The sequence below is a fragment of the Sarcophilus harrisii genome, chromosome 2 (assembly GCF_902635505.1).
Source record: "Sarcophilus harrisii chromosome 2, mSarHar1.11, whole genome shotgun sequence".
Lineage (NCBI taxonomy): Eukaryota > Metazoa > Chordata > Mammalia > Dasyuromorphia > Dasyuridae > Sarcophilus > Sarcophilus harrisii.
Window position 1 is genome coordinate 580730072 of NC_045427.1, and position 14613 is coordinate 580744684.

Genomic DNA, 14613 nt, shown 5'->3' on the forward strand with positions numbered 1-14613 from the left:
TTTATTTTAAATTTTAATTCTGAAGGGATTAAAAAGAAACTTTCTTGTCCCCCAAATGCGTTACTAGGAGGGCCATTAAAAAAAAGGGTAAAAAAGGTCAGTGGGCCAGAGGATTAAGGTGAAGGAATGGGGAAATTAAACAGAGGTGGTTCTGAAAACCATCATGGAATGAAACATTCTAAAAGACTGAGAGAATAGAAGGGGGCCTTGCAAAAGAGAAGGTCTGGACTATTTAAGACTTTGATGAATCCTTCAAGGGCACCTTTGTTCGAATCTTCTAATTTCGATGAAATCTTCTCTTTGAAAGATTTTTAGTCAAATCATTCGCAGAGATGTTCTTTTGAATTCCCATTTAAACCTCAGGGTCTCAAAACAAGTTTTATATCAAAAAAAAAAAAAAAAGAAAGAAAAGAAAGAAAAGGGCCCTGACTGAATTTGTTTGAAACAATCTTTTTGTTACCACAGGAAACTGAAATTTTTGAATACAATACTATTTCATTAAATGATATTTAAATCTATGAAGTTTTTATGAAAGTGACTTGTTTATTAAGATTACCTTTTTCAGTTCCTCAAGTATTCCCCCTGTATCTCAGAACCCCATCTTATTAACTTTAATTTTTAAAAAATGCTTGCCTAACAAAGTGTGTGGCCGGGAACTGGAAACTCTCTCTTTTTTTCCTCATTTTTTAAAAGGTAATTGCCTACTGGTTTGAAACTATTTCGCTTATTCTTGTTGGTGTACATCAAAATTTTTAGAAAGAAAAATGGCTGGTTAAAAAAACCAGATGTTAACATTATTATAAAATTTATCATTTTCTGAGTTAAACAATCTTTCCCACCCATTTGCCCTTTTTTTTTCTATTTTTAAATTTTTTACCTTTGCATTATTCTTTTCTTAGTTGATTCATTGCTTTCCTCTCCTTCCTTCTTTCCTTCTCTATCCATTCATTTTCTTTTTCTTTCTTCCCTTCTCCTCCTCAAATCAAAAGTGACAAAGATCGGACTTGGGGTGTCTCTTTTTTAAATTCAGGCCCTTAGTTCCTCCTTGACTTTCATTGATTTTAATGGGTTGTCTCTTTGGCTATTCATATTGCTTAGGATACAGAGTGACACCGTGACAGTTATTTCTTAATTTTCTTTGGCTAAAATATCAGCATGGTTTGTTGGTTCCGATGATCACCTTTCCATTCGGAATTTTCAAAAAAATACAAACACTAGGCAGGCGGTGCAGTGAGATTCCGATCATGGTCCCTGGGTTGCTGGGGTCCCCTTTTCCAAAATTCTGCCTAGTATTGTGAATTTGTTCATCATTGATTTGTGTTATTTCGACAATTGCAAACCAAAGTTAACGTCTTGTTCCTATTTGACTTTTGTCTCTGAAACATGTTCATATCTTTCTCTTCTTTCTTTTTGCAGAATTCCTCAAGAAACCCACTGTTGTAATTGTTTGTTCTATTCATTCCATTGTTTCTTTTGGGAAAACCCCGAGATGGAAACTTTTCTCCTTTGTAGTGATATGTGAAGGTGGAGACCATATTAAAAACTTAATTTTATTGTCCTCAATTCTTCTTTCATCGTTTAATCCTTCCTGCACTATTACCAGTTTTGTCCTGTTTTGAAATTCTTTTGAATTATTTCAAATTGCTTTTTCTTTTACTTTTAGTTTTACAATCTAAATGTTTTCATTAAAAATTATCATTTATATTTTAAAATTTTCAGCCCCTAACTTGTTTTTTAATGAATTAAAATCAAGATTTTTTCCCCTGATTTTTCAATCCAAACCTATTTTTTTTCTATTGTTCTTCTGTTTCCCATACTTTTTCTAATTTCCCTTCGTCTTTTACCTTCCTCTCCCTCCTCTTTTGCTTTCATTTTTAAACATTATTTTCTTTTATTTTTAAGCTCTGATCAAACAAAATAAAACTTTCAGCCTACCTCTGTTCAATTTCTTTCACTTATTTGGAATGTCCTTGTTTTTTGATTTCTTTCGTTTGCTTTACTTTGTCTTGTTTTCTATTCCCTTCTTTTTCTATCCCTTCCCTTCTGTCTCCTTTCCTTCTTCTTCCTTCCCTTATTGTGCTACCCTTTCCTTTGTTTCTTCCCTTCCCTATTTTTCCTCCTTTCCCTTTTATGTTGCTATTTTTTTTTTTCTTTCTGCTCTTTTCAGATTCCTAAGAACATATTACTGAATCTTGCAGGATTTTAGATTTGTTCAAAAATCCTTCACTTCAATTTTTTCCTCTTCAGTCCTTTTAAAATAAACATTGGACTAATTAATTGTTGTCAACTACATAATATATACAAATACCAGTATTTCTGTGCTAAGAAAATGTGCAGTTATGTTGAGAGAATACCTTCTGATCCTGGGATGAGATTGACCTGGAACTTTTCACTTTGGACCCCTTTTGCCCTACTACTGGGTCTTTTCTAAACCAACATAAGGCAGGTAATGTTTTTATTATTCGTCCTTTGTAATCTCTGAAACAGAAAGAAATTGATCAAGTATGTAACATCTTACCTAGCAATTAATGTATTCCAATACTTTTAAGGCCCAAGATGTTCAACTGCTAGGCATAGATTCATATAAAAATAAAACTTTTCTTGTCCCCTAAATGTAGTTTCTGATGATTATATGAAAAAAAAAACAAGGTCAGTGAAGGCAAAGGTTAAGGGAAATGTGGGAAGATTACAACAGAGGTGGTTCGAGGAAACCATCAGGATGAAACATTCAAAAGACTGAGAGAATTAGAGGGTGCCTTGAGGCAAAGAGATGGTCTGGACTATTCCCACGGGACTATCTGATAAATACCATTCAAAGGGGCTGCTTATATTTCGAATCTTCAATTTTGATTAAATCTTCTCATATTAGAAAGATTTCCAGTCAAATCTATGTCTGCAGAGGTGATTCTTTTGAATGTCCCATTTCCAAACCTCAGGGTCTCAAAACTATAGTTTTATCATCAAAAAAAAAAAAAAAAAAAAAGAAAGAAAGAAAGAAATAAGGGCCCTGAGGCTGACCATTTGTCTTGAAACAATCTTCATTTGTTGATTCCCGAAAGAAATTTTGAATACAATACTATTTCATGGTACCCCAATGATATTTCGTATCTATGAAGTTTTGTAGTCCAGAAAGTGACTATAGATTTATCTAATGATTACCTTTTTTCAGTTCCTCAATGTCATTTCCTGATTCTCAGAACCTGGATTTTATGACTAACTTTAATTGTCAGAAAAGCATTGCCCTATAAAATTGTGTTTTAAAGGGAATCCCGGGAAACCTCACTTTCTAATTATTCCTATTTTGAAAAATTTGCCTACTGGTTTGAAACTGTATAAGCATTCTTGTTGGAGTGTCAATCAAAGAATATTTTAGAAGGAAAATAGGCTGGTTAAAAAACTTTGATGTTAACATTATTAATTGAAATTTCCCATCATTTCTAAAGTTAAACAATCTTTCCCTCCCATTTGTCCGTTTTTTTCATTTTAATTTCCACCTTTAGCATTTCTTTTTAGTTGATTCATTTTTCCCTCTCCTTCCTTCTCCTTTGCCTATCCCAATTCCATTTTCTTTTTTTCTTTTCCCATTTCTCCCTCCTCAAATAACACAAAAGTGACAAAGATCTGAGACTCAAATAAAGGTGTCTCATGTTTTATTTTTTAAATTCAGGCCCCTTAGGTCCTGGTTCTTGACTTCTCATTGATTGTTAATGAGGTTGTCTTGTTTGGCTTGTCTTTCTTAGGATACAGTGTGACACGGTGACAGTTATTCTAAATGGTCAATTTTCTTTGGCCCCAAAGGTATCATGCATGGTTTGTTGATCTCCCTTGAAATGAATCACCTTTCCAGTACCCTCTTGGAATTCTTCAAGGCAAGAGTGCACAAAACGGGGCTTGGTGCAGTGAGATTCCTTTGATCATGAGCTGCCCTGGGTTGTCTAGGTCCCCAATGCCAAATTCGCCAGTTTGTAATTTGTTCATCATTTGGATTTGTGTTTGTTCTATTTGGCAAATTAAGCTTTTCCTATCTGTGACTTTTGTCTCGAAACATTTTATCATTCTCTTTCTTTCTTTTTGTAGCAGTACCTCAAGAACACCCACTGTTGGTAAGTCTGTGGTTGTTCCTTATTCATTTCCATATGTTTCTATTTGGGAAAACCCCGAGATAGGAAATGGTGCTTTTCTCCTTTGTGAATGTGGGTGAGCAGACACTATATTAAAACTTAATTTTTAGTCTGTCCTCATAAACTTCTTTTCATCTTTAATCCTTCCCCATTCAAGGTGAGTACCCAGTTTTTGCCCTGTTTGTCAAAGCGTTTTGGTAATTATTTCAAATTAGCAATTTTTCTTTTGATTCTTTTAGTTTTACAAATACTACCAAATAGATGTTTCATATAAATAACGATCATGTCTATATTTTAAAATTTTCAGGCAATACCTAACTTGTCTTTTCTAATGAATTATATGAATCAAGATTAAGCTATCCCCTGCAGTTTTCAATCCAAACCTATATTTCTTTTTTCTATTGTCATCTTCTGTTATCCCATCACCTCTTTCTAATTTCCCTTCTGATCCTTTTCACCTTCCTCTCCTCCCTCCTCTTTTAGCTTTCATTTTTAAACATTGCATTATTCTCTTATTTTAAGCTCTGATTTATAAATGAATAAATTTCAGTTCCCACCTCTTTCCAAATTTCTTCTCACTTATGTTTGCAGTCAGCTTGTTTTTTATTTCTTTAGTTTGCTTTACTTTGTCTTGCTTTCTATTCCCTTCTTTTTCTATCCCTTCCTTTCTCTCTTCTTTCCTTCTCCTTCCTTCCCCATTCTCCTTTCCTTTTTGCCCCCTCCTTTCCCAATTTATTCCTTTTTCCCTTTATGTTGCTTTTTTTTTACTTTCTTCTTTTCAGATTCCTAAGAACATATTACTGAATTTTGCAGGATTTTAGATTTTTCAAATCCTTCTTAAATTTTACCAATCTTTTCCAGTCCTCTTTTAAAAAATAAACATGGACTATGGTTTTCTAAATAATACTAATAAAACAACCTCCATTTTTGTAGCTAATAAGAAAATGTGCAGTTACTTTGAGAGAATACCTTCTGATCCTGAGATGAGATTGACCTGGAACCTTTCACTTCTAGAAACAACACGCCCTTTCTACTGGGTTTTTCTAAGCCCCTATGGAACAGGTAATTTTTATCATGTCCCCCTTTGGAATCTCTAGAAACTTAGAAGGTTGATGCAAGTATGAACACTTTCCTACAAATTATTCCAACTTTTAGGAAGTGCACCAGATGTTCAACGTACCTGCTAGACAGTGCAGATTCATATATAAAAATGAAAACTTTCTCATCCCCCTAAATATGCAGTTTACTGGGAGGCTGCATTTAGATGAAGACAAACATAAAACAAGGTTAGTGAAGGCACAGAGGACTAAGGCTGAAGGGAAGTGGGAAGATGTCACAACAGAGGTGGTACCTGAGCAAACCATCATGGAAGTCAAACATTCTAAAAGGCTGAGAGAATGTGAAGAGGGAGTGCCTTGCAGGCAAGAGAGATAGGTCTGGACTATTCCCACGGGACTATCTGATAGAATCCCATTCAAGGAGCAGCTGCTTATATATTCTGAATCTTCATAATTTCTGATGTGAAATCTTCTCATATTAGAAAGATTTCCTGTAGCCAAATCTATGTCTGCAGAGATGATTCTTTTGAATGTCCCATTTCCAAACCTCAGGGTCTCAAAACTATAGTTTTATCATCAAAAAAAAAAAAAAAAAAAAAAAGAAAGAAAGAAAGAAATAAGGGCCCTGAGGCTGACCATCTGTCTTGAAACAATCTTCATTTGTTGATTCCACAGGAAACTGACAGATTTTTGAATACAATACTATTTCATGGTACCCCAATGATATTTCGTATCTATGAAGTTTTGTAGTCCAGAAAGTGACTGTAGATTTATCTAATGATTACCTTTTTTCAGTTCCTCAATGTCATTCCCTACCTTGTATCTCAGAACCTGGCATTCATATGACTAACTTTAATTGTCTTAGAAAAATGACATTGCCTATACAAATTGTGTGTGGCACAAGGAATCCTCGGGAAACTCTCTACTTTCTAATTATTCCTCATTTTTAGAAAAAGGTAATTGCCTACTGGTTTGAAACTGTACTCGGTTTATTCTTTTATTTTATTTTATCATAGTAACTTATTATTGACAGAACCCATGCCAGGGTAATTTTTTTACAACATTATCCCTTGCACTCACTTCTGTTCGTTTTTCCCCTCCCCACCTCAACCCCCAATGGCAAGCAGTCCTATATATCTTAATATGTGTGATATCCTAGATACAATGTATTGTCGATCCAAAAAAGTTCTCTTTTTTGGGAGAATTGGATTCAGAAGAAAAAACAACCCGGGAAGAAAAAACAAAAAAACCGGGGTTTTCATTTCCCAGTGTTTTTTCTTTGGGTGTATTTTTCCATCTCTGATCAACTGAACCTTAGGTCTCTTTGTCAAAGAAACCCTTCCATCAGTTACATCTTCATACGTAGGTTTAGCGTATGAATGATCTCTGTTCCCATTTCTTAGCATCAGTTTGTAATTCTTTCCAAGCCCCTCTTTCACCTGTGATCGCTTACAGAACAATAATTTCCAAACTTCTTAACAATTTACCCAGCCATTCTCCAATTGAGGGATCCCATTTTCAGTTTCAGTCACCAAACGGTCTCCAGACATTTTGGCACGTATTGGTCCCTTTCCCTTCTTTAGTATCTCCTTGGGGTATAATCAGGCTTATTCTTGTTGTGAGTACCACATCAAGAATATTTTAGGAGAGAAACAGGCTGGTTAAAAGAAACTTTCAGATGTTAATATTATTTATTGAAAATTTCCCTATCATTTTCTAGAAGTTAAACAATATTTCCTTACCCATTTGTCCTCAGTTTTTCTTTTAATTCCTTTTTCGCTTATCTCTTTCCTGGTTCATTTTTTTTTCCTTCCTTCCTTCTTTCCCTTGCTCTATCCATTCCATTTCCCCTTCATTCTCCCTCCTCAAATAATGCTTTTGGAGACTCAGTACATAGGTTTTTAAAAATTCTAAGTCATGTCTGTGAATTAATATGAGGTGACTAAAAAGACTTGGTGGAGATAATGCAATGTGGACAGATTCGATCTTTAAAATATTAGAAAAAAATCAAGTGTAGCTCCCAATTTTATATAAGGAAAAATAAAAAGTTTTTTGGGGTAATCCATAGGCATTGGTCCCAACCAGGAAGAACTTTTTCCCAGCTCCCACAAAGAGGTGAAAAGTTTAAGGGGATCACCACCCTCCCCTTGCCCTTCTCATTGAACTATTCTGACCTGAAGACAGCTAATAGTTTCCACCTGCCATCGAAGCTTTGGGGTTTTGGAAAATCCCTAGCTTCCAAAAGACACGGAAGAATTCACTGAAATGGCAATGCTTTTTCTTTACATCAGATTCTGGTCTGTTCTTTGAGGCGGGAATGGAGACAGGTGTCAGGGCAAGGTTGAAGTCTCTACCAAGGATCCTGGGGCCCGTTTGGATGACAGCGGGATTTGAGGGCCAATGTCGGGCAGGCAGCTGGGCTGTGGCTATGCTTGTCAGCCCCGAAATGCCCAATTTGGTCAGGGCACTGGAAGATCCTGGATGATGCATGTTCTGAAATGAATAACCATGGACTTCCACAATGGGTGGCTCTCCCACAACTTGCACAGTGAGGATCCAGTGTCATTGCTCAGGTATTGCCTCTGGGAACCGTCCTTCTTTTCTGGCAAGCATCTTGTCAGGAAAATTTTCCTGGCTGAGACTCTCCTATCCTGGCTTGCAGAGTTTCTTCTTCCCAGAAATGTCCCAAGTTGCAAAGAGTTGGGGGTACGGGCATCAGGGACGCGGACAAGGAGAAATAGTTTGTTTTCCAAGGCAATTCATATTCTTTCCTCTATTTCTGATAATATTTGGAAGAATGTTTGGAAAAGGGAATTAGAAATATGGTGATTTTATTAAAGAACTCAGTAAAATTTTGCCTGTCTCTCATTGACTTTTGCCACTTACTTAATCATTCAGACTATCAGTTTCCTTATAGGTAAAGGGAAGGGGCCAGAAGTGGATAACTCTGAATATGTCTTCTAGCACTAAATTTTTATTCTCTCATCTTGTCCCTCATCCCTCTCTGTATTTTCTAGAAAATTTAAAAGAAATCATAGATGCCAGGTTTTTCTCTAAATATTGTGAATCCAATTTCTTTTTTCTCAAATGAGGGAATATTCTTTTAAATTAGGACTAGGTGAAATCCTGTGGACATAACAAAAATCTTTATCTGGGAGAAAATGTGTATGTGCTCTGTAAGTAGCAGAGACTAGTCATTCAGAAAACATCTTTTCAATTGAAGTTGAAGACAGTTATGGTTTTTCCCCAAAAAATTATTGGTAAGTGCTGATCACTCAGATAAACAGAAACACACTTCATGGATGGCATTTTTTCTTGATGTCAGAGTCAAGGAAGATTAGAGCTGGAATGATAATTCCCCACTTGAGTTTAGTAAAGATGAATAACCTGAGCCTGAGAAATGTTAATTTATAAATAAAGGATTTATCAAAGATCATGTAGTACAAAAGTGAATACAGGTGTCTCATGTTTGTTTTTTTTATTCAGGCCCCTTAGGTCCTGGTTCTTGACTTCTCATTGATTCTTATTGAGTTGGTCTCTATGTTTCCTATGTCATATTGGTTAGGATACAGCAGTGACACCGGTGACAATTATGTGCTAACACTGGTTAATTTTCTTTGGCCCCAAATTCCTCATGGTTCATCTTCCTGAAATGAATCCCCTGCCCTCTTGGAATTCTTCAAGGCAAGAGTGCACAAAATAGGCACATGATGTGGTGAATTCCTTTGATCAAGGCTTTGTTTGCTAAGGTCCCTTTTCCAATCCCAAATTTGTGCCTGAGTGTTGTGAATTTTTATCATTTTGTTTATTTATGTTCTGACACATTAAAAATTAAGTCTTTCCTATCTTGACTTTGTCTTGAAACATGTTCTATTTGATTCTCTCTTCTTTCTCTTGAGAGAATTTCAAGAATTTACTGTTGGTAATCTGTGGTTTTTATTCATTTATGTTTCTAGGGAAACCCGGGATAGGAAATGTCTTTTCTCCTTTGTGATAGTGAAAGGTGAGCAGACACTATATTAAAAACAATTTTAGTCTTCCTCAATATTTTTCATCTCTTTGTCCTTCCTGCATTCTAATGAGTACCAGTTTTGTCCTGTTTTGTCAAAAGTTCTTTTCCAATTATTTCAAATTAAATTTTCGATTTTTTAGTTTTACAAAATACCAAATAAATTTTCATATAAATAATCATGTCATATTTTAAAATTTTCAGGAATACCTTTCTTTTCAAATTATATGAATCAAGATTCTATCCCGTTTCAATAAACCTATTCTTTTTTCTTTGTCTCTTCTTTTTCCATCCCTCTTTCTAATTTCCTTCATCCTTTTCACCTTCCTACCCCCCAGAAAACATTCATTTTCTACCCGCCTTACAAACAAATTTCTTTCATTTATGCTGCAAAATTTGTTGTTTGTTTTTTTCTTGTTTGTTTCTTTGTCTTTTTTCCTTTTCTTTTTCTATCCCTTCCTTCTTTCCTTTTCCTTCCTTCCCCTTATTGTGCCCTTCCCTTTTGCTTTCTTCCCTCCCTTTCCCATTATTTATTCCTCCTTTCCCTTTTATGTTGCTATTTTTTTTTTCTCCTCTTTTCAGATTCCTAAGAACAATTACGAATCTTGGATTTTTTTGTTCAAGAAATGCCTTCCTTTAAATTTATTTCCAATCTTTCACCTCTTTTTAAAAAATAAACATTGACCGGGTGTTGTTAAATAAACATAATATATAAACCCAGAATTTCTGGGGTAATAAGAAAATGTGCAGTTATGTTGAGAGAATACCCGTCCGGGATGAGATTGACCTGGAACTTTTCACTTCTAGGACCAACACACTTGCCTACTACTGGGTCATTTCTAAGCCCAACATATGGAACAGGTAATGTTTCTTATCATGTCGCTCCCTTTTTGTGAATCTCTAGAGAACTTAGAGAAGAGTTGATGCAAGTATGTGAACATCATTACCTAGCAATTCAATGTATTCCACATACTTTTAGGAAGTGCACCAGATGTTCAACTGCTAGACAGTGCAGATTCATATAAAAATGAAAACTTTCTTGTCCCCCTAAATGTGCAGTTTACTAGGAGGCTGCATTATATATGAAGACAAATGTAAAACAAGGTCAGTGAAGGCACAGAGGATTAAGGCTGAAGGGATGTGGGAAGATGTCACAACAGAGGTGGTTCCTGAGCAAACCATCATGGAAGTCAAACATTCCAAAAGACTGAGAGAATATGAAGAGGGAGGGAGTGCCTTGCAGGCAAGAGAGATAGGTCTGGACTATTCCCACAGGGTTATCTGATAGAATCCTATTGGATTCTATCAGAAGCAGCTGCTTATATATTCTGAATCTTCATAATTACTGATGTGAAATCTTCTCATATTCTTTTGAATGTCACATTTCTAACCTGCAGGATCTCAAAACTATTATTTTATCATCAAAAACAAAAAAGAATTAGGAGCCCTGTGATTGACCATCTGTCTTGAAAGAATCCTTCTTTGTTGTATCCAGAGAATATGGATCTATTTTTGAATGCAATAGTATTTCATGGTGCCCCAATGATACCAAGAAACCCTCTGTTTAATCACCTTGAAGTTTTGGAGTCCAGAAAGTGACTACTGGCCTATGTACTGATTACCCTTTTTTCAGTTCCTCAAAGTTAGCCGCTGTTCTGTGTCTCAGAACGTGTCATTACTATGTATGCATTTTAACTCTCGTAAATATGACACTGCCTTTACAAATTGTGTGTGGCACAAGGAATCCCAGAAAACTCTTACTTTCTAAGTATTCCTCATTTTTAGAAGAAGGTCGTTGTCTTCTAATATGACACTGAACTTATTTTTGATGTGAGTGCCAAATCAAGATTTTTTTAGGTTTGAGAAGTAGGCTGGTTCAAAGTAACTTTCAGATGGTAAGTATTTATTTACTGAAACTTTCCCCATCATTTTCTAGAAGTCAAGGAAGGTTTTATTCTATTTTTTCTTCCTTACCCTCATTATTCTCTCTTTATATAGTTCATTCTTTGCTTTCCTCTCTCCTTCCTTCTTTACCTTGCTCTATCCATTCCATTCCATTCTATTCTTCTTTTTTCTTTTTTTTTTTCTGAACAATTGTGGTTAAGTGATTTGTCCAGAGTCACATAGCTAGAAAGTGGTCCATTCTTCTTTTTCTTTCTTCCCTTCATTCTCCCTCTTCAAATAACCCTTTTGTAGCCTCAGCAGATAGGGTTTTTTATTCAGCTTTCAGTCATGTCCGTGAATTGTTTTGAGGTGATCACAAAGATCGGCCATGAAGAAAATCAGTTCAGGATCTGAGATGGAAATAGTGTTGTGGTCACTTAATGCAATGTGGACAGATTAGATCTCAAAAATATTAGAAAGAAAAATCAAGTCTAGCTCCCCAGATGTCTAATATAAGGAAAAAAAATAAGAAGTTTTAAGAGTTGGTTATCCATAGGCTCTTGGTCTTTAACCAGGAAGAACATATTGCATTCCCAGCTCCCACAAAGAGGTGAAATACTTGCTAAGAAAGGGATCACTCTTACCTTCCTGGTGCCCTTCTCATTGAACTATTCTGGGCTGAAGACATGACTGAAGCAGATTTTCCACCTCAGCCATCTGAACAGCTTTGAGAATTTTGGAAAATCCCTGAGCTTCCAAAGACTTTGCACCTGAAGAGGAAATCACTGAAATGGCAATGCTTTTGCTTCTTTCTTTGCATCAGATTCTGGTCTGTCCTTGAGGCTGGTGAATGGAGGAGACAGATGTCAGGGAAGAGTTGAAGTGCTCTTCCAAGGATCCTGGGGCACCGTTTGTGATGACAGCTGGGATTTGAGTGACGCCAATGTCGTGTGCAGGCAGCTGGGCTGTGGCTATGCTGTGTCAGCTCCGGGATATGCCCAATTTGGTCAAGGCACTGGAAGAATTGTCCTGGATGACGTGCGGTGTTCTGGAAACGAATACTACCTATGGAACTGTCCGCACAATGGATGGCTCTCCCACAACTGTCAGCACAGTGAGGATGCCAGTGTCATCTGCTCAGGTATTGCCTCTCTGAGAAGCAACTGCTCCTTCTTTTCTGGCAAGCATCTTGTCAGGAGAACAATTTCTTCCTGGCTGAGACTCTCCTTGTCCTGAGCTTGTTCAGAGTTTCTTCTTGCCCAGAAATGTCCACAAGTTTCATGGAGTTGGGGAGTACCGGGTATCAGGGACTACTGGCACTAAGGAGAGAACTCAGTTTGTTTTTCCAAGAGCATTTCATTATTCTTTCCTCTAGTGATGCTGATAACATTTGGAAGTAGTGTTTGTTGAGGAAAAGGAGAATTCTGGAGAAATATGAGTAATTTTAGTGCCAGAGAACTGCAGTAAAATTTTGCCTATCACTCTTTGACTTTTGCCACTTACGTAATCATTCAGACTATCAGTTTCTTTATCAGTAAAGGGAAGAGGCCAGAAGTGGATAACTTTGAATATGTCTTCTAGCACTAAATTTATCATTCTCTCATCTTGTCCCTCATCCCTCTCTGCATTTTCCAGAAAATTTAAAAGAAATCATAGATGCCAGGCTTTTCTTTAAATATTGTGAATCCAATTTCTTTTTTCTCAAATGAGGGAATATTCTTTCAAATTAGGACTAGGTGAAATCCTGTGGATATAATAAAAATCTTTATATGGTGGAGAAAATGTGTGTGTGTGTTCTGTAGGTAGCAGAGACTAGTCTTTCAGAAAACATCTTTTCAATTGAAGTTGAATCAGTCAGTTATGGTCCTTTTCCCCAAGGGCACAATTATAATGCCCAGTAATGTGCTGATCACTCAGATAAACAGAAACACACTTCATGGATGGCATTTTTCTTCATGTCAGAATCAAGGAAGGTTAGAGCTGGAATGATAATTCCCCACTTGAGTTTATTAAAGATGAACAACCTGAGCCTGAGAAATGTTAAGGGATTTATCAAAGATCATGTAGCACAAAAGTGAATAAAGGTGTCTCATGTTTTATTTTTTAAATTCAGGCCCCTTAGGTCCTGGTTCTTGACTTCTCATTGATTCTTATTGAGTTTGTCTCTATGTTGGCTATGTCATATTGGTTAGGATACAGCAGTGACACCGGTGACAGTTATGTGCTAACACTGGTCAATTTTCTTTGGCCCCAAAGGTATCACACATGGTTTGTTCACCTCCCTTGAAATGAATCACCTTTCCTGTGCCCTCTTGGAATTCTTCAAGGAAAGAGTGCACAAACACTAGGCAGGCTTGGTGCAGTGAGGTTCCTTTGATCATGAGCTGCCCTGGGTTGCTGCTAGGAGTCCTTTTTAATCCCAAATTCTGTGCCTGACTGTGTGAATTTGTTCATCATTGTGATTTGTGTTATGTTCTGACACATTGCAAGCAAAGTTAACGTCTTGTTCCTATCTGTGACTTTTGTCTCTGAAACATGTTCATATCTGATTCTCTCTTCTTTCTTTTGTAGCAGCCAGTACCTCAAGAACACCCACTGTTGGTAAGTCTGTGGTTGTTCCTTATTCATTTCCATATGTTTCTATTTGGGAAAACCCCGAGATAGGAAATGGTGCTTTTCTCCTTTGTAGTGATATGTGAAAGGTGAGCAGACACTATATTAAGAAACTTAATTTTAGTCTGTCCTCAATATGCTTCTTTCATCTGTTTGATCCTTCCTGCATTCTAAGGTGAGTACCAGTTTTTGTCCTGTTTTGTCAAAGTTACGTTTTGGCTCCAATTATTTCAAATTAGCAATTTTTCTTTTGATTCTTTTAGTTTTACAAATACTATCAAATAGATGTTTCATATAAATAACGATCATGTCTATATTTTAAAATTTTCAGGCAATACCTAACTTGTCTTTTCTAATGAATTATATGAATCAAGATTAAGCTATCCCCTGCAGTTTTCAATCCAAACCTATATTTCTTTTTTCTATTGTCATCTTCTGTTATCCCATCACCTCTTTCTAATTTCCCTTCTGATCCTTTTCACCTTCCTCTCCTCCCTCCTCTTTTAGCTTTCATTTTTAAACATTGCATTATTCTACTCTTATTTTGCAAGCTCTGATCATAACATAAATGAATAACCATTTCAGTTCCTACCTGCTGTTCACAATTTCTTCTCACTTATGTTGGCAATGTCTGCTTGTTTTTGATTTCTTTCGTTTGCTTTACTTTGTCTTGTTTTCTATTCCCTTCTTTTTCTATCCCTTCCCTTCTGTCTCCTTTCCTTCTTCTTCCTTCCCTTATTGTGCTACCCTTTCCTTTGCTTGTCTTCCCCTCCCCTTTCCCATTATTTATTCCTCCTTTCCCTTTTATGTTGCTATTTTTTTTTTACTTTCTGCTCTTTTCAGATTCCTAAGAACATATTACTGAATCTTGCAGGATTTTAGATTTGTTCAAGAAATGCCTTCACTTGCAATTTATTTCCAATCTTTC

General features: G+C 36.2%; 1 protein-coding gene across 4 annotated transcripts in view; it reads left to right on the top strand.

Moving 5' to 3' along the window:
• LOC100930384 (deleted in malignant brain tumors 1 protein-like) overlaps positions 1-14613 on the top strand; it is a 58755-nt gene that overhangs the window by 25306 nt on the left and 18836 nt on the right. Inside the window, exons 5-8 of one of the 4 annotated variants that reach the window (XM_031955992.1) lie at positions 4078-4103; positions 9996-10049; positions 11896-12213; positions 13644-13673. In XM_031955992.1, coding sequence (XP_031811852.1) covers positions 4078-4103; positions 9996-10049; positions 11896-12213; positions 13644-13673 — 428 coding nt within the window. The remainder of the gene's footprint in view (positions 1-4077; positions 4104-9995; positions 10050-11895; positions 12214-13643; positions 13674-14613) is intronic. The other 3 variants (XM_031955993.1, XM_031955995.1, XM_031955994.1) reach the window with 3 other exon arrangements.